The sequence below is a fragment of the Cetorhinus maximus genome, chromosome 24, assembly GCF_964194155.1.
Source record: "Cetorhinus maximus chromosome 24, sCetMax3.hap1.1, whole genome shotgun sequence".
Taxonomy (NCBI): Eukaryota; Metazoa; Chordata; class Chondrichthyes; order Lamniformes; family Cetorhinidae; genus Cetorhinus; species Cetorhinus maximus.
This window is the reverse complement of record NC_135902.1, coordinates 8,552,282-8,578,647: the sequence shown is the minus strand read 5'-3', so window position 1 is coordinate 8,578,647 and position 26,366 is coordinate 8,552,282. Positions and strand designations below refer to the sequence as shown.

The 26,366-nt window shown below is 40.7% G+C and overlaps 1 protein-coding gene across 2 annotated transcripts in view; it reads left to right on the top strand.

Annotated features, from left to right (window-relative positions):
• dnah9 (dynein, axonemal, heavy chain 9) overlaps positions 1–26,366 on the top strand; it is a 563,627-nt gene that overhangs the window by 327,105 nt on the left and 210,156 nt on the right. For both annotated transcript variants that reach the window (XM_078570706.1, XM_078570707.1), the window contains 4 exons: positions 3,609–3,869; positions 6,007–6,432; positions 7,507–7,626; positions 22,255–22,443. In XM_078570706.1, the coding sequence (XP_078426832.1) occupies positions 3,609–3,869; positions 6,007–6,432; positions 7,507–7,626; positions 22,255–22,443 (996 nt within the window). The remainder of the gene's footprint in view (positions 1–3,608; positions 3,870–6,006; positions 6,433–7,506; positions 7,627–22,254; positions 22,444–26,366) is intronic.

Here is a 26,366-nt window from a genome sequence, read left to right as displayed (position 1 = left end):
TTCAATATCCCATGGATGGCAGATGAGAAAAGTCGAGTTGATCTTAATTAGATAATCCTTTTGAATCTTATGGCCAATTTTTTCTCAAAGATTGGTTAAGGATTTTGCTTCTCTAAGGGCTTGTGTGGTTCAAATTGATCTTCATGATAAATTCATTCTCCTGATGCTTCCAATGTCTGCCTCCCAGCAGCAACCCTGATTTGTTTCCATGTTACCTTTCTCTTTTTTGTCTTCTGTTTATTTCCTGATTGCCTTCATCTTCCTGCTTCATTAAAATGCCAGCCACCATTTTAATCTGTGTCTTTCCCTCCTCTCTGGAGATTGTACCATCGTCAAGGGAATTGGATGTTTGAAAACAAGGAATATAAAGAAGGTACAGGGAAGTGTCTGGCTTAAGTGGGATAAGAATACATGTGTCTCCGGTCGAAGAGTTGCTACTAACATGGATGCAAATGCCAATGGGCTTCTCTTGTGCTGTAATTTTGATGATTTCACATTTTGGAGTGAAAATAATGAGAGAGAATGGAAATATGCATTCGTTAACAGCATTGAACATGTAGGAGTGATTAGAAAAATGTACAATTGTTAATTAGTGACAGCTTGTTATCCTTTAAAGATGATATATTCATAAAGATGGTGCCTCAAATAAAGCGTTTAGGCTGTTTCCATGGTAACATCTCTTGAGGTGCAAGCAATGGAGAGCTGTGGGGGGAAGAAAATAATTGAAGTCTGAGAGTGAAAGATGAAAGAAGTGAGAAGAAGCTGAAAGAGCTGAGCAGCTGTGAGCTAGAGAACCACAATGTCGTACATGTCCAATCACAAGTACACGTCTGAAATTACTAAAAGAAGTTCACAACGTTGTTTACTGTTGAGCCCTTCGCATAACAAAACGTGGTTCTGGTTGTTTTTAAAGGGACACTTCACGAGAAAGGTGTTGAACAATTTAACTGAAAATACATGAAGCAATGGAAATCACGGCATTGCGAGAAAGCATTTACGTCATCCTAAACAAAGAAACAATGCTTCATGAGAGCAGTACCCCTTGCATTTGTTTTGACATTTGGAGCAATTGAAATGCTGCGGAAAACCTCCGAGCGCAATAAGAACATAAGAAATGGGAGTGGGTATAGGCTGCTTGGCCCTTCAAACATGCTTTGCCATTCAGCAAAGATCATGACTGATCTTCTACCTCTGCTGCAGCTATCCCCATGTCACTTAATTCCCTCAGTATCCAAAAAAAAAAATGATCGATCTCTGATTTGAAAATATTTAACAACTGAGCATCTTCCTCCCTTATTCATGTGCTTGGGTTAGCAATGGATTGAAAAACTCGATCCATGCTTTGTATGCATTTCCCTCAGCTGACTTGGTTTTTAAAAGTGGTAACCCTATAAATCCTGGTGGATCTGCAGCATCACATCCTGATGTTGATAGCATAAGAGAAAGGCCGTAAATAATATGGAGTAAAAGTCAATACCAGACAATAAGTTTCCAGATCGTGCTACTGAATTATTCAGCTTTGCTGTGTTCTTGAACTTGTAGTTCATTGATTTATGCGAACATTATTGTCAGTTTGGTAACATTGTCCACATTTTGATGGACTGTCCTCATTAAGACCAGTTCAAGTTGTATCTCCAAAATAGCATCAGCCCTCTTACCCAAGCAACCAGCCTTTGTTTTTGTTTCCCTTGTAATTAATTGAAAATACCATGTAAGAATATTAAATACATTAGTGTTATTATTTTTACAGTAAAACCCATTTTTAAGGCCCATGTGACGTACCATAGCCTTAAATGTGACATAGATGTTATGGCTGTTTTTAAAAAATTTATTCATTCATGGAATGTGACCATTGCTGGCAAGGCCAGCATTTGTTGTCCATCCCTAATTACCCTTGAACTGGGTGGCTTAATAGGCCATTTCACAGGGTTATTAAGAGTCAACCACATTGCTGTGGGTCTGGAGTCACATGTAGGCCAGATCAGGTAAGGACGGCAGATTTCCTTCCCTAAGAGACATTGGTGAACCAGATGGTTTTTTTTTAAACAATTGATAATAGTTTCATGGTCATCATTACTGGGATTAGCTTTATTTTCCAGATTTATTGTGGGATTTGAACTTCTTCCTCTGAGGTATTAGCCTGGGTCTCTGGATCATTAGTTCAGTAACACTACACCACCACCTTCCCCTAATAATAAAGGCATGTTTGGTTGGCTGTGAATGCAATACAACCGTATATTTAAATACAGTCTGTTCTACATAATTCAAGGTTAATGTTTGCACTAAAAATGTTGAATTATCCAATCCTTTGAATTAAGCAATGCTTATAGTGCAGCCAAGTGGGAATATAGTGCAAGCTCATTGAATTTTCAGTTGATTTGAATTGAACAACTTTGAATTAAGAGGTGTATTCAGTGTGCTTATCTCAAAGCATCCTGGCATAAATGTGAAATTTCTGAAGTTAATTTTATTTTTACATAGGAAAGAGCAATTTGAATATTGTAACCCCTCCTTGTAACCAGTTGCAGTTTTATACTTACTTCACTACCTTCAATTGTTATGGGAATATATGTGAATCTTGGGTTCCAAATTGGAATAGACATGTGTTGGGCTGCTTTGTCCAAGCTGTCATGATTTAGGTAATTCCTTGAAAGAGATTTGGGAAAGGAAACTTATAATTGACATTATGAGACCTGGACTAGATCCTGCTAAAATACAGAGAAGGAATGTGTATGGGTAGAAAAACTGGGATTATCCACAGTTAGGATTTGTGGTTAGAGATTGCTGGAGTGGTCCAGAATGTTTTGGTAAAAGACTGATGGGAATGCTGACAGATGGAACGTGAAATAAGGACAGATCGTGCAAACTACGTGTTGAGTATCCTTTATCCAAAACCCTCGAGGCTGATTGCATTTTGGATTTCAGATAATTTCAGTTTTCAGATACCACATATTAAACTACATTACAATAGCCTAAGCCTAGGCTAGCTATAGTCTAGACTCAATAAAATGGCTAGAGAAGTAAGACGTATCACTAAACAATAAATACAGGGTTCCTGTAACAAGCTTCTTTTTGACATGCTGTCCACAAAAATCATAAGGCAAACAGTGCAGACAAACGACTAGACTTTCCGCTCTTAAGGTTGGTGAGATTCAAAGTGTGGTATTTGGATCCATTCGATTTTCAGATTTACAGGTAAAGGATACTTGACCTGTATATATTTGAACTGGCCATGATTTGGAAAGCAATAAATTGCTTCCTGTCTGGTAGAATAGAAAGAATGATGAATATAGCTAGCGCGCTGTTTGCGTTTCACAGATTTGGGTTAATTTGGATCAAGCAGAACCATTTCTAGATTTGAATAGCAGATCTTGTGAAGATGTTTCAACTAATAACCCCGAATCTTTTAAGAACTGATTAGATACTGCAATTGGAAGACATCAGGGTTATTCAAGATGGACGAAGAGCCAATGCCCTTCTTATCCTTAATTATTTTGTCACTAATAAAAATAGTTTAACGCTTTCAGATCATAGGAATATAACATGGGTACAAATGGAGCCTTTAGCCATTTTGTGATTACTCCCTTATATTTAACTTCCGTCATCAGGTAGATGATCTGAAAGCCAAACTGGCTGCGCAGGAAGTTGAGCTGAAGCAGAAAAACGAAGATGCTGACAAGCTGATTCAAGTAGTTGGAGTTGAAACAGAGAAAGTAAGCAAAGAAAAAGCCATTGCAGATGGGGAAGAACAGAAGGTGGCTCTCATTGCTGAGGAAGTTACCCGAACACAGAGAGACTGTGAGGAGGATTTAACGAAAGCCGAGCCTGCCCTCATTGCTGCTCAGGAAGCCCTCAACACTTTGAATAAGGTAAGAGTTTCAATGCAATCAAAAGAAAAATAATAGCTTGTAACCATTTAACACCTCGAAAGTAGAAAAATGTCCCAAGGTGCTTCACAGAATTGTAAAGAAGGAAACAAACATCAAGTCATGAAGACAGATATGCAGGGTGTTGACCATGTGTGGACCTGAGCAATTATTGACAAGTGACAACGTGACCATGGAGGCATCATTATTGAGCCCAATCTGAACTCCTGTCTTGCTGCGACCAACTAAAAGGCCCCCCATCACTGCTCAGGCTATACTCCCAGTATCCTGGCTAACAGCAAGCAAACAGATTATCTGATCATTGATATTTTTTTTCTGTATGCAAATCAACCAACAGCACTGGTTGTGTTTTAAAAAGTAATCCATTGGTTATAAAGCATTTCTCGAGAACCTTAAGACTATCATAAGGCACTATATAATGCAAGTTCTTTATTTCCTGCTAATGGATACAGACTAACATTTTATGTAATTTGCTTCTTGAGTACAATGTTGATTAAGAGACATTATGAACATAACTTTGCCTCTCTGAGCTGTGGCACAAAGATTACTCTTTATTCTTCTTCACAATCTGCATATTATACGATCATACACCTTGTGTCACTTTCCAGCATCAATATCTATCACACAGAAGAAGCAGCAGTTGTACCAAGTGCACATAAATTAAGGGAATATTACAGCTTCCTCCCAGTTTATCTTATTTTAACTTTTCTTGAAGTAGGATATAAATCCTCTTAAACTGAGTAAAATAATGTAACGTTAAGTTGCATGTTTTGGTCACCGATGCTCTGGAAATATGATTTACTTTGATGCACTTAGGAAGATAAAATGTAGCCTTTTGTCTTGGCAAGGCCATAATTATTAAGGCCAACATCCTGTTTAGATGTTTCTTGAGTTGATGCTAAATCAATTGAATTTGATTTACAACCCTGAACGATTCATTGACAGTTCATGCTAAGGGAAGAAGAACAGGTGGCTTAAAAAGCTGTGGGAAAAGATAGTTGCTGTTTATAAACTATATAGAATGTGCAATATCTCTGTGGAGTGAGCACTCAGACATAACCATTCTCAGAAGATATCGAAATCACTGACAAGTCTTGAGCTGCCACTGGATCCAGGGTTGTCAAAATTGTGAAGTCTATTGTGATGTCAAGCCTAAGTGGCAAGCTTTGAAGAAAGCCAATGCAGAATTAGCTGCTGCCCAGGACATATACTGTGTTGTAAGCCTCCTTTTAAATGAAGATGATTGACTAAAGCCTCCAAGGGAATCATTTTATAGGATATTGAGAGTATAAAACATCAAAGTCAAGGTGGAGCATGAGCTTATTAACTTTTTCAGTGATATTATAGACTTTGAAATAAACTATTTGTAACTCTAAATCCCTCCAACTATGGGCAGTAAAAATCTCCACACCGACACATACGCGGCTCAAGTTTTGGTAGACATGTTTGATCTTAAGCACAATGAGATACTACAGAATTGCAATGATCGAAGTGATTTGAAGAAAAACTAAACCACGTTTAATTTTAGGGGGCTTTATGTGCTAGCTGCTCCTTAGAAAAGATGGTTCAAGTAAACATGACTGTGTGAGTCAGAAATTGATATTGTTATTCATTGACAAGATTTCCTGACAGGAATCTGTTTGGTTAAATTAACAGTAACTTTTTAACTCAAATTTCACTCAATTAATTTGATGGTTTACTTTGTATTTCCACAGGTTTTCTTATTAGGCCCCCAATGTTCATGTTTAGTCCAAATTTTCATGTCAAATGGGTTTACTTAATTAGAAAGGCTTCAGAAGCACTAAACTAGGTCAGTTATACAAGGATTGTCACAAATTTGCTGATCGTTTGTCTTTTGATTCCCTTAATCACGTTAGAATCAACTGCCATAGGACGCAATGGGGACTCAGCAACTTCACAGCTAACAAGCCATCAGAGATTTATGTTACCACCAGGGGGTTTCATTGCCTTGCATTTCATGACTCATGTTATATAAAATTCAGACTATAGCTCCAGGCTTCAAAGCAACGCATTCAAATTGATAACTCAACAACCTATTAGTACTTGACCGCAAAGAAAAATTCATTGGATTTCACTCACTATTTTGTTCTTCCTTCAGAACAATCTGACAGAACTGAAGTCCTTTGGCTCACCTCCCTCAGCTGTGACAAATGTCACCGCCGCTGTGTTGGTGCTTACAGCGCTCGGAGGCAAGGTACCCAAAGACCGCAGCTGGAAGTCGGCGAAGGTCATGATGGCAAAGGTCGATGGGTTCCTTGATTCCCTGATCAACTTCAATAAGGAGAACATCCACGAGAACTGCCTCAAAGCTATTCAGCCATACATGCATGACCCGGAATTCAACCCAGAGTTTATTGCATCCAAGTCTCTAGCCGCCGCTGGCCTTTGCTCCTGGGTTGTCAACATCGTGAAGTTTTACGAAGTCTATTGTGATGTCGAGCCTAAGCGGCAAGCTTTAAACAAAGCCAATGCGGAATTAGCTGCCGCCCAGGATAAACTGGCAATTATCAAAGCCAAGATAACTGTAAGTAGAAAGAAATGACCTGATTTACATTGACCACTATGCCCTGGGTGTTGACCTTAACATTGCAGAATGCAATAGCGCATTCCTAACCAAAGGTACTTCATTAACATGGAAGATTCATATAGATGTTAAATAAAACTATTGACCACAGAGCTCTAACCATTAATAAAGGCTGGTTGAAGATCTCCACATCGTATAAAGATTATACCAAATATTTTTCAAAATGAGCAGTTGCTGTACTATTGAGGCAATATTGAAGAGCTTTCAATTATGCTCATCTGTAAAGTCTTAAGCTTTGAAATACACTTGGAATTTTATCATCTAGCAAATGATATCATCCTTTAGGACAAATGCCCAGCCCCAATGAAAAATGGTGATGTCTTAACAAAGAATCATACAGCAGAGAAAGGTGCCATTCAGCTCATCATGTCTGTGTTGGTACATAGGAACATAGGACTTAGAAGCGGAAGTAGGCCATTCAGGCCTTTGAGTCTGCTCCACCATTCAGTAAGATTAATCCTAGTTGGTTGTGTGTCAACTCCACTTTGCCATCTGCTCCCGATAACCCTTGATTCCCTGGTCTATCAAAAATCTGTCCAACTCTTCCTTGAACAAATTCAAAGACCCAGCCTCCGCTGCTTCTTGGGGAAGAGAACTCCACAGACTAATGACCCTTTAAGAGAAAAACAATTATCCTCATCTCCGTCTTAAATGGTAAACCTCTCATTCTTAAACTGCGAACCCTGGTTCTAGTCTCTCCCACAAGTGGAAACATCCTCCCGGTATCCACCTTATCAAATCCCCTCAGGAAACAACCATGACTTTTGAGACAGGCCACTTCAAAGAGCTGGAAACAATATTTAGACTAATTCAGCTACTGAGCTCAGAATGCAATTGGACACAATAATCCAAACGTTAAGAATGAAAAGTGTTTGGCAAGCTACAGATTAGTTTCCCAGAATTGTAAGGAAAAATTGCAGCAAGAAAAGAAATTAAGAGCCTTTATGCAGTGATGGACTGGTGTTACATATTGATCTAATATTGATTGACATCTGTTTTCTTGTTCTTTAATAGCAATTGAATGAAAACTTGGCTAAACTAACAGCGAAATTTGAGCAGGCAACAGCAGATAAACTGAAATGCCAACAAGAAGCTGAATCGACTGAACGTACCATTGCCCTTGCCAATCGACTGGTGAGTTTTCTTATCCCGTAAGCAGTTCTGTAATGACTGGATGGAGTTGGCTGAGCTTTAGCCATAACTGATGCTGGCCAACAATTGTCAGAATGTGTTCATGTTGCAACATTAATATTGCTGTTCTACTGCAAGTGCCATCTCACACTGGTACCTGCCCTGAGAACGCAGCATTGAGTTATACTGTCCAGCCCACACCACAAGATACCCAATCTAAGCAGAACTCTGTGAATACACAATGAAACATATCAGTCTGAACGATGGTAAAATCTTTAATGTTTGTAGAAAGCTGGCTGCCCTTTTAAGGAGTGTTACCCATGAAAAACTATAGAAAGGCTGATACATGACCTGGGATCATTTTAAAGTTTAAAATGGGTAATTAAATGTGTCACTTGTGTCTATTTTTAAAAATTCTTTCATGGGGTGTGGGAATTGTTTGTTGCCCATCCCTAATTGCCCTTGAACTGAGTGGCTTGTTAGGCCATTTCAGAGGGCAGTTAAGTGTCAACCGCGTTGCTGTAATCTGGAGTCACATGGAGGCCAGATCAGGCAAGGATGGCAGATTTCCTTTGGCATTAATGGACCAGATGGGTTTTTACGACAATCAATGATAGTTTCATTGTCATCATTGCTGAGACTAGCTTTATATTCCAAATTGATTAATTGTCCCCGGAACATTAGCCTGGGCCCCTGGGTTACTATCTGGTGACATGACCGCTACAACAACATCTCCCCCTAATTGTTGCAGTAATACTGTATATGATCTGAAGACGAAGTGGTGTGACTCAACCCTTTCATAGCATTTTTGAAACCTAACTGTGATCTGTCTGGATTAGCTTTATGATTTAACATTTTAGCCTCTGTATTATCTCCGTATAGTGACAAGTCAGATTTAACTAACCTGATAAAAAAGACCATTAACAACTGCTGTTGTTATTTTTCAGAGGCTATCAAGGTTCTTTTTAAGTTGCTCCAGCGTGGAACTTATTTTTGTTTGAACAGTTTCATTACTATTCTTATGGAAGAAACTGCGATAAGGCAATTGATATTGGGATTAATGAGTTGCATGCCAGTTTTTAGAATAGGTGGTAACGTGAGTGGAAAAGATCAGTTGTAATATTAAACAGAGATGTTATAATCTCACCAGTGTTTACTCGTGCATTAGAGTCTAGAAAAAAATGTAACTTCATGTCCCTAATCAAGGTAATCAGTGGTAATGACTAAAATAAGCAATTGCCTTGAAAGTAATGATCACCAATTCTTTTCTGAATCTTATCCAAGCCAACGAGCAAAATTATTCAAGCTTTTTGAACAATGCAACTACATCTCACTTCAGAGGTGTCAGCTGTGGCTCAGTTCATAGCACCCTCGCCTTTGAATCAGAAGGTTGTGGGTTCATGTCCCACTCCCGGAAACCAAGAACTGTGATTGTACTTGAAAGAGTTACAATCTGTGACTGTTGATAACTCGAAAGAGCTACATCTCACTTCAGAGGTGTCAGCTGTGGCTCAGTTCATAGCACCCTTGCCTTTGAATCAGAGGGTTGTGGGTTCATGTCCCACTCCCGTAAAACCAAGAACTGTGATTGTACTCGAAAGAGTTGCAATCTGTGACTGTCGATAACTCGAAAGAGTTTCCTTTTGAGGTGTCAGCTGTGGCTCAGTTCATAGCACCCTCGCCTTTGAATCAGAAGGTTGTGGGTTCATGTCCCACTCCCGAAAACCAACAACGGTGAATGTACTCGAAAGAGTTACAATCTGTGACTGTTGATAACTCGAAAGAGTTACATCTCACTTCAGAGGTGTCAGCTGTGGCTCAGTTCATAGCACCCTCACCTTTGAGTCAGAAGGTTGTGGGTTCATGTCCCACTCCAGGACTTTGAACAAAAAAAAAGTCAAGAACTGTGAATGTACTCGAAAGAGTTACATCTCACTTCAATAACACAACCATTGTTACAGCAACTGTACTAAGATGAGCTGTATTTAGAAGTAGAATTTGACCACTGGCTTAATGGTTTGTTGTATCCTATATACTAATTTCTTATTAGAGTAGGTCTCATCCATGCAACTATTTTAACCTGGGAAAAATGTGTGTGCCATAAACATTCTAGCACAGCTTATCCAACTTTTTCGCGTGGCTGCAGGGGGGCGTAATACATTTTTTTTTTCTCATTCAAAGGGCTGATGAGCAAATTTTGGAAAGATTATGTTTTGGCACAATATTAAACATGAATTTCAGAAAAAAGAGTTGCGGTGTATAGGAAAGAAACAGCTTGCTGATCAAAAAAGGAATGTCAAAGCAGTAAATTGATGATTTTTTAAAAAGGAGTAATTAATAAACAAGGCCATTGGAGGGTGAGAGTGTGTGTGTCTGGCTCGTTACCAGTGTCAGGCTGCCCACTTACTCACCAGTGAGCCTATCAGCAGCAAACGCTGGAGAGAAGTGGCCTGTGATTGGAGGAGCAGCTTCTTCCAGAATCTTCCACTTCACTTACCGGTATTTTGAACACTGCATCCACGGGCTGGTTAGAGAGGCATGGCGTGCCGGATTGTGGCTTGTGGGCTGTGGGTTGGACAAGCCTGCTCTAGCAAGTAACTACAACTTGCATTTGACTAACGCCATTAAACTATTAAACATTTGAAGGCCATTTATAAAGCTTGGACACTAATACATCATAGAGGAATTGAGGGTGATCATCAAAAGTATAGTGAAGGAAAGTAGCAGGAAAGAGGAAGCTTTTAAGGCCACAGGAGGATTAGGAAGGGAGACCCAGGGAGCAGGGCTGAGTCATAGGAAGGAAAGGAGAGGATGAGGGTGTCAGCAATGCATAGCATGCTAGACACAGGAGATCAAAAGGCACAGGCTAGGGATGTAGGGCAGCAGGAGATTGCATAATAGGATGGAGCAAAGCCGTGGGGAGATCTGTAAACATGGAAAAGGATTCTGAATCGCAGGATAGCGGACCAGGAGCTTGAGAAGTTGGTGAGGAGTGTATCAATGAGGTTGAGTCTTGTGCTAATGAAAGTGTGATTGAGAGTTCAACAACAGTGAGGTGATTTAAGGACAAAGGTGGGCAGAGCTGGAAGTGAGAGGTCTTTGAAGTAAGGTTTCAAGCTCAATTTGGGATCAAATGGAATACAGAGGTTTTGTATGATCTTGTTAAACGTAAAAAAGTATCCATGGAGGGAGATGGAGTGGAGGAGAAAAGGCACAGAGTTTTGGTGCGAGACGAATAGGGGGACATTGGTTTTTCAGTATTCAATAGGAGAAAGCTCTGGGTTATACATGGCTCTATGCCCTATAGGCATTCACACAAAACAGAGGTTGGTGGTGAGAGAGGTGGGAAAAGGTTGCTAGCAGCACAATGAAACTGAACCCATGCTTTTGGGTAATGTCTCTGTATGGAGCCATATGCAACATTTCAAAGAAAGGATCAAAGATAGAGTGGTTACAATGATAGAACCAGTACAAGCAACTCCTGGAGATGGATGGGTAGGTAGATGTCTATCCAACCAAAGGACATATATAACATACTGCACCTCAGCCCCAGACTATATGCTGTAACTGAGTTTCCTGACTCAGTTAGGGCCTTGAATTAGGAGACAGGCTTTGATTTGAAAAGGCTAACAAATAAAAGCTGAGACAAATTGCAGTCGGAGGCAGGTACAGAGATGTGGCAAACTCATTTCCTTTTGTGACCTGAAATATGCGACATTCAATGGGTTACATTGCCAATTATTAACCTACACTTTTTATCTATGTGTTTTCAAGCTAAATGTAAACATTCACCATCAGAGTCACTTTAAAACAAAACGATAAATAATTATTATGATCATACTACTTTTGTGCTGGTCAGCAATGTGAGTCAATTATGTGCAGAATTCTGCTTCAACAGTGAGTACTGATTGGAATACTGAAGGACTTACTGAGCCCTAGAGTGAATTGGTTTACGTGGCAGATTTGGAGTCATTGCTCATTTTAAGCTGCTCCAATATCTCACAATAATCAGCTGGGCATCTCTTATCACAGAGGCTTTGATTTCTCTACCATCACGACCTGTGAGGAATAGATCTGCAACAAACATTGTTACGTATCAGGGAAGGTTTGTGATCATCCTGTGTTAAATTGATCCTGACTTCAGACAGGTCCCATCACAGGAGTGCATCTTCCGCTTTTTAATTACAGCCTTCACACACCTACATGACATTTCATCACCCTCAAGAAAGAGTTTAAGCAAGGTGTCCAGAAATGCTCTTGGAACACGCACTGAACAGCATCTTCTGACAAATTAAGCAATGTCTTCCATTCCCATGTCCTTTATAACTTTTCTCTCATGCGTAGCCCCCTGCCCTTCTCAGTGAAAACCGCTTCAGGATTTTACCACCACAGTACAGCGTCTGCAGATTCATCTTAATCGTTTTGCTGCTGATCATCCAATGTTATGCTTTGAAAACCTTGTGGCCATAAAACATCCCTGCTGAACAGGCCACAATACTGCAAACGATTTATTTTTTTTCTCTTGGACGTAAACTTCTCCCCAAAAACTTTTTGTTTGTCAACCTTCCGGCCTCTCAAATTGTTATCTCCAATGATGGTTGTAAAGTGACCTTCCTGAGCAGCCATTTCTATGATATGTGGCACTCCGACACCGCATACAGCAATTTAAAATAATTGACAGGCATAACCAGACATAGCAGTGTCAGATAATTGACAGTGAGCTGCAACACTTGCTGCTTTTGCTCAAATTAGACAACTTCTTCCACATGGTTGCTTTTAATGCCTTCTGGATTCCTCACTTCTTGTGGATTGACTTTGATAGAGGGCATTTCATCATCTCCCTTGCCATTCTCAATAATTTGCCTTGCCACTTTGTCAAGTAGGGTTCAATATGCCTTCCACCCTTGACCAGCACTCAAAGTTGTACATGCTATGGCTGCACCAACGTACTGTGAGTTATTAATGTTGCTTGTTCTTGCCCAGCTGTTAAAGGTTTTATTGGTGATTTGGCGCAGTTACTGCAAGGTTTCTTCCTGATTGTCACTCAGGTATGCATTAAGAATAACACATTCTAGGCCCATACAAGTATGATGTGAAATTTATGTATTCCCGTGCGTGCGAATATTGCTTCTAATTCTTTTTTTAAGCACTGACAGGCAGCTCACTCCTTGGCGGGTGTAGTGCAAAGAGGTGGTAGTAGGACAGGAATTCAACACAAAAGCAAAATGCTGCAATTGCTGGGAATCTCAAATAAAAACAGAAAATGCTGGAAAAACTCAGCAGATCAGGGAGCATCTGGAAAGCAGCAGAGTTAACGTGTCAGTTAAATGATGACCCTTCATCAGAATCTGTTCAGTTGAATGGTTGTTGACCAAAAACATTGGGCTAAATAATACAGGGGGAGCGGACCCCACCCCCACCCCACCACCACCCCCGCAACACGCTCCATGCCAACCCACCCCGCGGCGGTAAAGTGCTGCGGGGTGGACTGAGGAGGGCAGAGTGGGGCCGGCGGTTCCATCAGTCTCGGCAGCACCAGGAAGGTGTCAGCGGCCACCGCTTGGATCGCTGGAGAAGAAAGGACCCCAAGACCTTGGATCCCTGGGGCAGATAAGTCTGTGGCCTTGGCTGGGAGGGTTTGAGTAGGTTAGGGAAAGGGGCAATGGGGGTGGGGTAGGGGGAGGGGGTGGGTTTAAGGGAGGGAGCAGATGGGAAGGAAAGGTGGGGTTCAACCTAAGGGTCGGGCGGGGTGGGGTGGGGGCCACCCCGTGATTGGCAAAGGGCAGCCCCCTGAAGAGTGACCCACCCCCTTCCTTCCCACCCTTGAGGTAAACAATTGGGTTTCCTGCACCCGTCCTGCTGCCCAATATAAATGTTTGATGGCATCGGCAGCTTGTTATCACGGTCAATTCGGCTTGATAACAAGCCTAATTGATCCTTAATAGCTCATTTAAAATATGGCAGACAGGCTGCTGATTTTGGTGCCTGCACACCAGCCCTCCCCCCACCTGTATTATGGGGGTTAGCTCGGGGGTGGAAATCGGGTGCCAACTGCATTTTACATGTTCCCCCACCCCCAACGCCTACAGGAAACATGCCCGCCAGGGGGCACGTAAAATTCAGCCTCTCAACTGGAGTTTCTCTCCAGAGATGCTGCCAGACTTGGTGCATATCTGGTTGTCTAGGGGATGAATCATTTAGGACTGAGATGAGAAGAAGTTGCTTCACTCAAGGGTTGTGAACCTTTGGAATTCTCTACTCCAGAGTGTTGTGGATGCTCTATTGTTGAATACATTTAAGGCTGGAATAGACAGATTAGTGGCCTATCAGGGAATTGAAGGATATGGGGAACAGGCAGGAACGTGGATTTGAAGCCCAAGATCAGCCATGATCATACTGAATGGCGGAGCCTTCTCGATGGGTCATATGGTCTACTCCAATTCCTATTTCTTCTTCTTTAAATCTCAGCACGGGCCACGCCCTAGAGTCAAAAGCTAAAAAAAGTATAGTGTGGTATTGAGATGAAAATTAGTATTATCTATGCACATTGCCTTGGATTTTCTGGTCAGTGGCAAAGTGATGGTGCTTGCCACTGATCTGAAAGAAAGCTGCCCACAAAGATCTAGCAGCCTTGTGGTGCACATTTCACCTTTCCCAACAATATTGTCATTCTGGTGCCAGCAGTAGGGGATGCCTGACATCCAACAACAGTGATGCCATTAAGCAGGTCAAGCAGCCAATCACATTGAGGAATTCTCAGACAGCAAAACAGAGGCAAGAAGCAGGTTTTATAGTTTACGTCTGTATAATTTTACAGAAAACAAAATGAAGATTGGGACATACACTTAATATGAAGGTAGAATTTGAAATATCATAAACAAAATTTTAAAAATATATATTTTATTATTTTAAACTCTACAATTTGACATCCCACAAATACAAAGTTGGTTTTTCAGGCATAGAGAGGTTGTTCCGTGGTAATTGTGACTTGGTAAGCCATCAAAAATCCCAGTACACTTCGTTCCACAAGACATTACTTTTTCAAATGTTTTCGCAGTTAGGCGAGCAGTGTAATAAGTAGTTCACCTCATATCAGTGATTTCTAATTGATTTCTATCTGCAATTCAACAATGCATCCTGTGAAGGAGTAAGGAATCACCAATGACAATTTCTGGGTTTGCGCATTTAACTATGCAATGTGGACACTAAAAGTTGCTGACAGTTTTGCCATCATTCGACAGAAAATCTGTGCCATAATAGTATGCTATTTTCTTGGCTCGCCATTCTTCAGGACCATGATTTTAAAATCCTCATCTTTGTCTTGCAATTCCTCTGTGGTCATACCAGTCTCTACAACCTCTTCCAGCTCTATATCCCTGCTTGCACCATCTGCTCAACTCTGGTCTATTGTGTGTTTTACTTTTCTTCTGCTCTACCATTTGTAACTCCCTAATCTCGGTATATTCCTTCCCAACTCCAGTGGCCTTGTTAAAAGCCATCTTTTCAACGGCAATTTGGCTACCTCCCTAAAGACCCTCCTGCTCCCAATCAGGTCTGACCCCTAAGTATCTTGTGATGTTTCAATAGAGAGTAGTATTGCACCATTGATTTAAGGCAAGTTTAATTTGTGCCCAATGCAATATGTCAAAGGCTCTTATCTTAGAAAGTTGGAAGGATGATTCAATGAAAGGTCACATTGTGCTTGATGCCACCTTACAACAAATTGTTTGGTCACTGCCAAAAGGCGGTGAATTCCTGTGATCTGCACTGAATCACAGCAGTATGTTTTATTTCTATATAACTTCTAACTGGGTTGAATGTGCTGACAGTGGAAAGTACACATGATCAAAAAAGAGGAGATAGCCTCTAGTGTCCTTTTAATTCTGCCAGCCTATCTGTTCTGTCAGCTTCTTTAACTCAAATTACAATGCATCGTGCACCACGCTTAGTGACCACAAATTTAAAGCCTTCTGAATGAATGATCTTGTTCCAGATTGCCCCAAATGAATGATGGAGATCACACGCTTTTTTACTCACAGTTATGAATCTGCAGCAAAAAGCTGTTGCTTCTCATTTCCAGAAGGTAGAAATTAAAATGGTTGGATTGAAACCCCTCCTCAGTGCAGCTGCAAGCACTTTGATGAGATTGCTGTTGAACAAGAGATGCCATGCATAAGTTTCTGAATTACATTGACCTAATCAAGGCCTGACTGGAATTCTCAAGGGCACTTTTGATAATGGCAAAATTCATATTGATAAACAGTTAACTTAAGCAATGAATATCATTATCCTTTTAGAACCAGAACAAAATTGCTTGGATAATTTCTTTAAAGTTCAACAGATATGCAATTTTGGGCAACAAATCTCAAAGACAAACGTCATTTTTAATCATGGAAGTCAGAGCCTCTAACACACTGAATAATAGTAATACTGGAAAAACAGCTCATTCATGCCATTTAGGTTAAGTTTAATTAACATCATAAGACCATAAGACATAGGAGCAGAAATTAGCCCAATCGGCCCATCGAGTCTGCTCCGCCATTCAATCATGGCTGATAAGTTTCTCAACCCCGTTCTCCCGCCTTCTCCCCATAACCTTTGATCCCCTTACCAATCAAGAACCTATCTATCTCGGTTTTAAATACACTCAATGACCTGGCCTCCACAGCCTTCTGTGGCAATGAATTCCATAGATTCACCACTCTCTGGCTAAAGAAGTTTCTCCTCATCTCTGTTCTAAAAGGTCTTCCCTTTACTCTGAGGCTGTGCCCTCGGGTCCTAGTCTCTCCTACTAATGGAAACATCTTCCCCACGTCCACTCTATCCAGGCCTTTCAGTATCCTGTAAGTTTCAATCATATCCTCCCCTCATCCTTCTAAACTCCATCGAGTATAGACCCAGAGTCCTCAAACGTTCCTCATAAAAGTCTGTTGATAAAACCATTCACTTACGAATGCATTATGAATGACTAGATTTTATAATCTTGGCATATCTATTACCACTTCATCCTATATACTTTTTAAAATTATGTAACATTTAAATCTTATTCTTTTTTGACCCTGTAATATAAATCAGGGTTAGTTTGGTCACCGGGGCTGGTTCCCATTACTTAACATAGAATCCTAGATGTTCACAGTACAGAAGGAGGCTATTTGACCTATCATGCCTGTGCCAGCTGGCAAGTTACCATCCAGCCGAATCCTATTTTCCAGCTCCAGGTTTATAGCCTTGTAGGTTACAGCATTTAAAGTGCACATCCAAGTACTTGAGGGTTTCTGCCGCTACCAGCCTTTCAGTAGGGAGTTTTCTGCCAACCTCTAGGTAAAAGGATTTCCCCCTCCAATCCCCTCTAAATTGCCAACTTTTACCCTAAATCTATGTCCCCTGGTTATGGACCCTTCAACCAAAGGAAATAGGGCCTTCCTATCCACTCTATCTAGACCCCTCATAATTTTATACATTTCAGTTAGGTAACACCTCAGCCTCCTCTGTTCCAGAGAAAACAACCCGAGCCTATCCAATCTATCCTCGTAACTAAATTTCTCCAGTCCAGGCAATGTCCTCATAAATCATCTTCGTAATCTCCCTAGTCCAATCACATCTTTCTAATAGCGCGGTGACCAGAGCTACACGCAGTAGTCCAGCTGTGGCCAAACTGGTGTTTTATACAACCCCAGCATATCCCCCCAGCTTGAATATTCACTGCTTTGGTTAATGAAGGCAAATATTCTTTATGCTTAAATGGTCGAAGAAGAATTTACCAGAGCTTTTGCCGAATTGGCCTGAGGATTTTTTCATGGTTTTTTTGTCTCTCCCAGGAGATTACCTGGCTAGGCATGTCTGAATCATGATGCATAAGGCATCACACTTGTGTAAGATAGGCTACATGGGCAGCATGTAGGTCCATCATTTTCATATGTTCCCCAGGACCTGATAGCCTATGTCCTAGAGTCTTTAAAAAATGGCTGCAGAGATGGTTAACGGATTGGTTGAAATCTTCCAAAATTCCCTAGATTCTGAGAGATCTCAGTGGATTGGAAAACAGCAAATGTAACATCTCCATTCAAGAAAGGAGGGAGACAGAAAGCAGGAAACTACAGACCAGTTTGCCTAACATCTATCATTGGGAAAATGCTAGAATCCAATGTTAAGGACGTAGTAGCAGATGAGGACATTTAGAAAACCATAAAATAATCAGGCAAAGTCAAATGATTTTGTGAAAAGGAAATCATGTTTGACAAATTTGGGGCTCTTGTTTGCATTCTTTGAGGATGTTGGATGTTGGATGCAGGATGGATAAAGGGGAACTAGTGGATGCAGTGTATTTGGATTTCCAAAAGACATTCAGAAAGGTGCCACATAAAAGGTTACTGCACAGGATAAGAGCTCATGATGTTGGGGTGATATATTTGCTTAGTTAGAGGATTGGCTAACTAACAGGAAACAGAGTTGGGATAAATGGATCATTTTCAGGTTGGCAAACTACAAGTAGTGGGGTGCCACAGGGATCAGTGCTGGGGCCTCAACTATTTATGATGTATATTCATGGCTTGGATGATGAGACTAAATGTATTGTAGCCAAATTTTCCGACAATACAAAGATAGGTACAGAGGAGATCCTTGGACATAAATCACAAAATGTCAGCAATTTATGAAGAAGGTAAATGGAATGTTGACCTTATTACAAGGGAAATGGAGTAGAAAAGTAGCAAAGCCTTGCTTTAACTTTAGGGCACTGATGAGACAACACCTAGGGTGCTGTGTACAGTTTTGGTCTGCTTACTTAAGGAGGGAGAAACTTGCATTAGAAGCAATTCAGAGAAGGTTCACTGGGCTGATTCCTGGGATGAAGAGGTTGTTTTATGAGGAAAGATTGAGTAGGTTTGGCCTAAATTCATTGGAGTCTAGAAGAATGAGAGGTGATCTTATTGAAACATATAAGATTCTGAGGGGGCTTGACAGGGTAGATGCTGAGAGGATGTTTCCCCTCTTGGGGGGAATCTAGAACTAAGGCTCACAGTTTGAAAATAAGTGGTCTCCTATTTAAGACTGAGGTAAGGAGGAATTTCTCCTTTCGGGGGCTGTTAGCCTTTGGAATTCTCTTCCCCAGTGGGCAGTGGAGGCTGTTTCATTGAATATATTCAAGGCTGAGTTTGATAGATTTCTGATCTATAAGGAGTCAGGGGTTATGGTGGACAGGCAGAAAAGACCAGAGTAGCCATGATCTTATTGAATAGCAGAGCAGGCTCGAGGAGCTAAATGGCCCTCTCCTGCTCCTATTTCTTATGATCTTTTTATTGACCAAGGTTTTCATCATAAAAGCAGAGCTCTTCCCCTTTAGGCACATGTGCAGGTCTTGTACTGAATACTTTTTTGGACACTTCCACTGTTCACCTTTAGTTCTGCCCACAAATGATTCTGCCCAGTTCCTGTGATCAATTTCTAGCTCACCCTTGTAGAGATAGCCTTACCTAAATTTAAAACCCTGGTTCATGACACACCTTTCTTCCTCTCAAAAGTTTACTTTCTCTGAGGAGATCTCTTATAAATTTCTTCCCAAATTCTTTCACTCGAGATGTACTTTCCTTCCCTACTTTTGCACTTCAGCAACCCATCCTGTAATAGGTCAATCCCTAAAACTCATGGTACACAACACTACAGGAGGACTTTTTTTTTTGCAAAAATATACTTTATTCATAAAATATCTTCAATCACATTCCAAACCATTTCAAAAACACCATTACAAGGGTACAATCCAGGTTAAACTTATACAAATGTAACACCAGGTGCATCAGTACAAACAATATTACAATCATTTACAGCCTTTCATTTTGAGCTGTACAGCCCGAGGGGCTCTAAACAGTTCCCAGTCTCTCGGTGCGCTGTGGCAGAAAGGTCTTAGACAGCGACCCTTCCCCTACAGGAGGACTACTGATATGGAAAATAAATGTAGCTGATTCTGCCTGTTGATACACACACATATGAAAATGGAATAGGGGGGGCTACCTAACACCTTAGTGAGAGTGACTACACTTTGTGATGTGTACTGAGCTGTTATCTTTGGTTGTGTGGTAGCTCTCTCACATGTGAATCATAATATAGTGAGTTCAACCCTGCTCTCGGGATTTGAGTCCATAATCTGATGCTTCCCTGTCGCACTTTTGGAGGTGCTGTTATTCAGATGAGATTTTAAGCCCTGCCTGTCCTCTCAAGGGGACATAAAGGATTCGCTGGCACTTTTCAGAGAAAAGCAGGGGAGTTCTGATATCCCGGCCAGCATGTATCACTCAACCATTAAAACTGATTACCTGCTCGTTTATCTTAGTCCTTCGGACCATTGACTGCCATGCCCTCTACATTATAACAGGGACTGCACTTCAACGATACCTCATTGTGTTGGTGACATGCCAGGTGATTCAAGAAACTCACAAGACATTTAACTTGGTGGATAACTTTACAATTCTATAAAAGCAAAATACTGCAGATGTTGGAAATCTGAAATAAAAACAGAAAGAAGAGTCATTTAGGCTCAAAACGTTAACTCGGTTTCTCTCTCCACAGATGCTGTCAGAGCTGTTGAGTTTTTCCAGCATTTTCTGTTTTTATTTACAATCCCATAGTCCATCCAAATCCAATTAACCATTATATTCATAGATCTACATCCTGTAATACTTGTTTTAGGACAAGCTTGTGTTCGTCCATCCATTGCATATTCACAACATGCGGCATCTTGCCTGTGTCTGGATCAATACCGTGTTCCCTTGATGTGCAGGCTAACGAATCTGCTCCCAGTCTTTTATACAGCCATTTTTGTTTTTACCTTTGACAGCCAGGTGTGGCAGATAGATTTACTTTCACAATACAGGAGGAGAACCTTGGCTACTGCAAAGACTTCATTCTTACCTGAGCTCCCTCAAGGTCGCAGACCGAATTAATTTCTTTCTTTGTCCAGTAATTTCCAATGCCGCACTGCTTCTTCTTATTTAATCTTAAATATCTGGACTGCCTGATTTGCTCAAAACATGTATTATTCTTCCAGCAGGTTTTATTCAGCAAAATCCTATTACACTAAGTAACTGCGTATATGTATTCTAACTCAAGCTAACTTTGTGTACTCAGGATCTTCTTGATAAAACTATGCTAAAACCTGTATCAGAACACACTTATTTACCAAGTGAAAGCACTTTGGGACATCAAAACATCAGTTTTGAAAGATGTGAAGTGCAATTTCATTCTTTCCTTATTGATCAGGAAAGTCCATTGTGACTACCTGATGGCTCATTATGCATAGGTATTAATATGCATCATGTTTCAATCCCCCCAGCTTTAGTAATGTGAAAGAAGCACTTCATCAAATGTTGGTTGTTTGAGTTAAACAGTCATTTTTTTCTCTTTTGCTTTGAAAGAAATAATCAATTTATCGTATCTTGTCCTGACTTTGGTCTTTCAATGACAGTAGATTTGCTGCCTTAGGGCCAGATTTTCATGCCGCCGTCCATTTCTGAATAAAGACGGAAGGGCTTTAGAAATGGCAGGCAGGACCCGATTCCGGGATTCCCGCCACCATTCCGGTTCTGGTAATCTTTGCTGGTGCGGGGAGTGAACCCACACCTGGCACTCCTGCCATTGCCATTGTGGGAGCGGGAATTTCAGAACTCTGGCACTTTTGGTGGCGTTGGGCCAGCTTTTGCAGGAGACATGATTCATGGCTCCTCGGAGGAGTTGGGAGCCGCGGGGTGACCCTGGTCTGGAGTCGGGAACCCCAAAAAAAAACAGACATTCAATATCCCTTTTGAAAAACCTTGCCCCTCTTATCTTTTTCATGAAGTTGTCAAGCACAGGCAAAGTCCCATTGAGGAAACCTTTAATCACTTTACACCTCTTAATCTTGTCCAAATTAACACACAGGCACTTCAAACAAAACTCAAGTTATTACAAGGAAATAAATCTGTCAATCAAACAAAGCTAGCAGTCCCCTTTGCAACTGCGTAAATAAACCCCTTCCAGGGTGAGTCTATTCGTCATTCTTAGAGCTCAGCCCAAACATTTAGATCTGGCAACTGTAGCAACAGAAGCTGACCAGATGGACAGACAATGTTTCTCAAGGGATTTTTGAATAGCTGCTTCATTAGTTTCATTAGCATTCCAAAGACTTAACAGTATTATATAGTTGGTTGTGTACCAAGTGCATATTGGGAGGGGGCATGGGAGACACGAGGGGCCATGAGGGCATGGATGGGACATGGGGGTGATGCTTGAGGGATGAGTGCAAAAGGACCTAATGACATGAATATAACAGGGCTAATGACCCAGCCAAACTCATCATCTTCCTGCCTCAGTTGCCGCCTCAGGCTTGCCTCTGGAAGCAGTGGACTCATCTCCAGACCATACTCCCCTCCCCGGCACAAAAATAAGGTGGGTGGGCTCCTCCAGGACCGAGCAGGAAATTTCCTGGCTCCTGCTTCCCATCTCCTTGATGAAAATCTGGCCCTAAATGTTTCTTTTATACCCCCTGCTTACAGCCTTGTCAAAGCACTAGTGGTTCCTATACCTTAAGTAGCTAGTTTGCTTTGGAAATATATCCATTATTCATTCAGTGTGACCTGTTTCAAAGCAATGTATTCTTCATAGGTTGGTGGCCTGGCCTCAGAAAATGTACGTTGGGCTGAAGCTGTGCGTACCTTCAAGCAACAGGAGAGCACGCTGTGTGGAGATGTGCTCCTCATCACTGCCTTTGTTTCATATCTGGGCTACTTCACCAAGAAGTACAGACAGGATCTAATGGATGGAATGTGGAAGCCTTATCTTGGGCAACTCAAAGTAAGGAGTGCATCATGCAGAAGTTTCAACAATTCTACCTATTAAGAAATTGACTTGGTTTGTTACCTGAGTAAACCTTTCCCCACAGATGATATTTAGTTACATCTATACGTTATGTAAACAAATGCTATGGTTGCAATGTCATATAAATGTTGTTATTTTTGCAAATTATTAGTTAAATCTTTATTTTTATCATCTTTTGCTTAATACTCATACAGTTTTAACATTTTAAGTGAGTTTTGAGAGAACCTTTGAACATCCAATTTTATATTTGCTTATTCCGGAATATCCGATGTATATAAAACTCAAAACATCACTTCCTGTGGTTTTCACTGCCATGTAAGTATTCTTCCAAGGTATTTTGGCTTGTTATCTTGATCATCCTTGACTTGTTACTGGGTTTCAAGCATAAAACAGGCTCACTCTTTTAACAGTGCTGTCCTCTATGTTACTGTTCCTTTTCAATGAGATGCTAAATCCTGGCAAAAAAAACCCTTTGACTTCTGCTTTCAATATTAGCAGCTTTGTTATTGACCATGTTTAGTTTGTACCCTGGGTGACTTCCATCCAGCAGTTGGTCTCCAGTTGTTGACACTGATGCTGGTTCCATAATTCTAGTAGTAGAGTTGTGGATTGATGAAAATCCATATTAAATGCTGAAAGCTGGTTAATGGATAACAGTTTCCTATAATCCAAACTAAAGCAAGGCCAATGTAAAAACAACTAGAGATGTGTGTCAGATTACTGTTCTGTGGTAACTGGGAGTATAGTCCCTCCTTTCTATCAATCAGGGGTCACATGATGTACTGCAGGGGCTCTGACCAGTGATCTTACAGTGCGGGCAATCCGGGAGGGCGGAGCTTCCTGACGAGAGTCCTAGTCGAGTGTGAAGGCATCTGTAGATCTATCTGTAATAAAGTTAACTGTTTCTTGATTAAACATGTCTGCTTTGTTGAGTCATCACATGTTCACAGTTCCTTATATGCCTTTTGCTTTGATAGTTGCTTGCATCAATGCACTGACATTGTTGCTATTTTGGCTCTCTTATCCTGGTGGTGAATTTGAGGAACTGCAAAAACTGGACCTATAGTGTTAACGGGACAAGATCGCCATTTTGTGGAATTTAAACATGGGGATTTGACTCATAGACGCTGTGATCTGAATGATCAAAAAGCCAAAAGAAAGGAGTATTTTCCTACAGGGCATCTTTTGGTAGAAGACCTTTGTTATTGGTCCAAGATGAAATGCCAACAAAAACAAAAATACCTGGAAAAACTCAGCAGGTCAGGGAGCATCTGTGGAAGGGAGCACAGTTAACGTTTCGAGTCCGCATGACTCAGAGTCATGCGGACTCGAAACGTTAACTGTGCTCCCTTCCACAGATGCTGCCTGACCTGCTGAGTTTTTCCAGGTATTTTTGTTTTTGTTTTCGATTTCCAGCATCCGCAGTTTTTTGCTTTTATGAAATGCCAACAGTCCATTTCTACAGGCCCTCTGAGAAGTAATGCCAGCACGAGCCATCAATCTTGCCCAAGGCAACATTGCTCATCCAGTGCTAGTTACTTCTTAACCTCTACCTTCTGATAATTCATCCATGCCATTTAATGTGGGTTTTCCTTACACCCACCCCGACCCACCACCTTCCTCCCACTCTGTATTTAAGAAATCTGATGAAATCTGGACACTTCTAATCTGTAGAATTAATGTCTACTTGAAAGTAGGTTGAAGCTGGCCAGATGTGCTTAATGCTTACAGTCAGCAGAGTTTGGAAGCTTTCATTTAATCAGTTTGGACTTCATTCAAATTTGCATGATGCGACAGGATTTAAAGTAGCATTATCATTTTTTGTTCACATAACTAGTGGAAAATTGGACAGTTGACAGCTCTGCATTATTAGCATTATGTAGAATTGGTATCAGCCAATTGTCCGCACATTTATATAGCAAGTCATGTTCAGCTGCAACAATGGCTCTTGGTAAATCTGATTAAGTGCCACAGTTATGAACAAAAGCAACTTACTGTTTAAAGCATATCAGGAATTCTTTTCCTATAAATATTTTAGCAAAGCATATCATTCAGCTAAATGGAAATGAAGACAAAAATGCTTCATAAACTGTGTACTGCTTTTTTTAATAATTGAAAGCTCTCATTTATTCTGCTCAAGGACTGTCATCTACTTATTTCCCCTTGAAACATTTCTTCTTTATTAGTTTTCCTTTATTCTGGCATTTTACTTTAAATGGTTTGTGTTTTATTACTTATATCAGCAGAAGAGTGCATCAGCAAAAAAATAACCTGAGCTAATGGTTAGCAAAGTGACATCTCAGCCAACTGTTTTAGTGACGTCATAAATCACTGTGGCAAGGCTTGCGCACTTGTCAAACTTGTTATAAACCTCATTTTTAATGTTCCTACACCATTTACAATCAAAATCAGAATCCCAGTATCAGATCAATACATATACTCACTGTCAGATTTTTATTCTTCTTTAGTTACAGTTTCTTTGATTTTTTTTTTGATGGAGTGCTGAGTGGAGCAATCATTCTGATGCTGGTTTTAAAAAAAGACAATGAGATAGATTCAGTAGGGAGCTACAGATGGCGATGGACAATTGACCGTAAAGACTCTAGTCCGGGATGAGGAACTGTAGCTATGAGGATAGATTAGAGAGGTTGGGGCTTTTTTCCTTGGAGAAAAGAAGGCTGGGAGGAGAGTTGCTAGAGGTATTCAAAATCCTGAAGGGTATGGACAGGGCAAATAGTGAGAAACTGTTCCCGCTCAAGTGAACATCAAGAACTAGAGGGCACAGATCCAAAATAATTGACAAAAGGAGTAAATGTGATGTGAGGAAAAGTTTTTTCACCCAGAGGGTGGTTGGAGTCCTGAACAAACCTCCTGAAAGGGTGGTGGAGCCAGATTCAATCAAGGAATCCAAAAGGGAATTGGATTGCTACCTGAAAAGAGAGAATGTGCAAGGTTACGGGGATAAGGCAGAGGAGTGGGACTAGGTGGAATGCTCTTTCAGAGAGCCAGTGCAGACTCGATGGGCTGAATGGCCTCCTTCCGCACTGTAAAGTAACTGTGATTGTCTCTCCACTGCCGTATCCTATTTCTTGAATGATTCCAACATCATTGCCTCCACCACTCTGTCTGAAGTTCACTTAATGCAACTCACTCCACCTGTGAAGAAGGACTTCTTGATGTCGGTTATCAATTTAACTTTTACTAATTTGCACCCGTGTCACTGTGAACATATGGTCGGAACAGATGAAAATGACAGACTAGTTGGAAAGTCAAATTTTTTTCTCTTTTTATTCTTTCATGGGTGTCATGATGAGGCATTAATGTCTATAATATTATTGGAAATTATTTTTAAAATGGAATTTTAGTGGGGTCTGTGTCTACGTGTTTGACTGTATGTGTCTTAATTGGATTAAAGCCAGATAGTCTGGATGCTTTGATGTGTAGTGGTTTGAGGTGTTAATTGGATAAACAGTAAGGAGGATAGAAGGTAAAGTGTAAGTTTGCATTTGTTGAATAAAGAATTCAAGAGTGGGAGTAAAATCTTGCACCGAGCTAGAAGATGCCAAGCAATGTGTTTATTTTTTTCATTTACTAGTAAAATTGGTGGAATGAAAGGATATTATTGTTAGGCGATGTAACATTTAAAGCCTGGTGATACAATGGAAAATTTACATTCAAAGGAAAAGCTAGGTATAAACAAGAAGGAGTTTGTGTGTGTAATTCAGGGACATTTAAGATCTAACCAGCCTGTAAACCTACAACTGTGCCTGCAAAGGAACTGAATTGCAAGGAACCTCATTTTGAATTTGTACGGTCAAATGTGCTTTGCCTGGTGTCTGTTTAAAGTCTATGGGTTAATGTTGCTTTAGTGAAGATTTACCTGGGATTGAATAATTTGG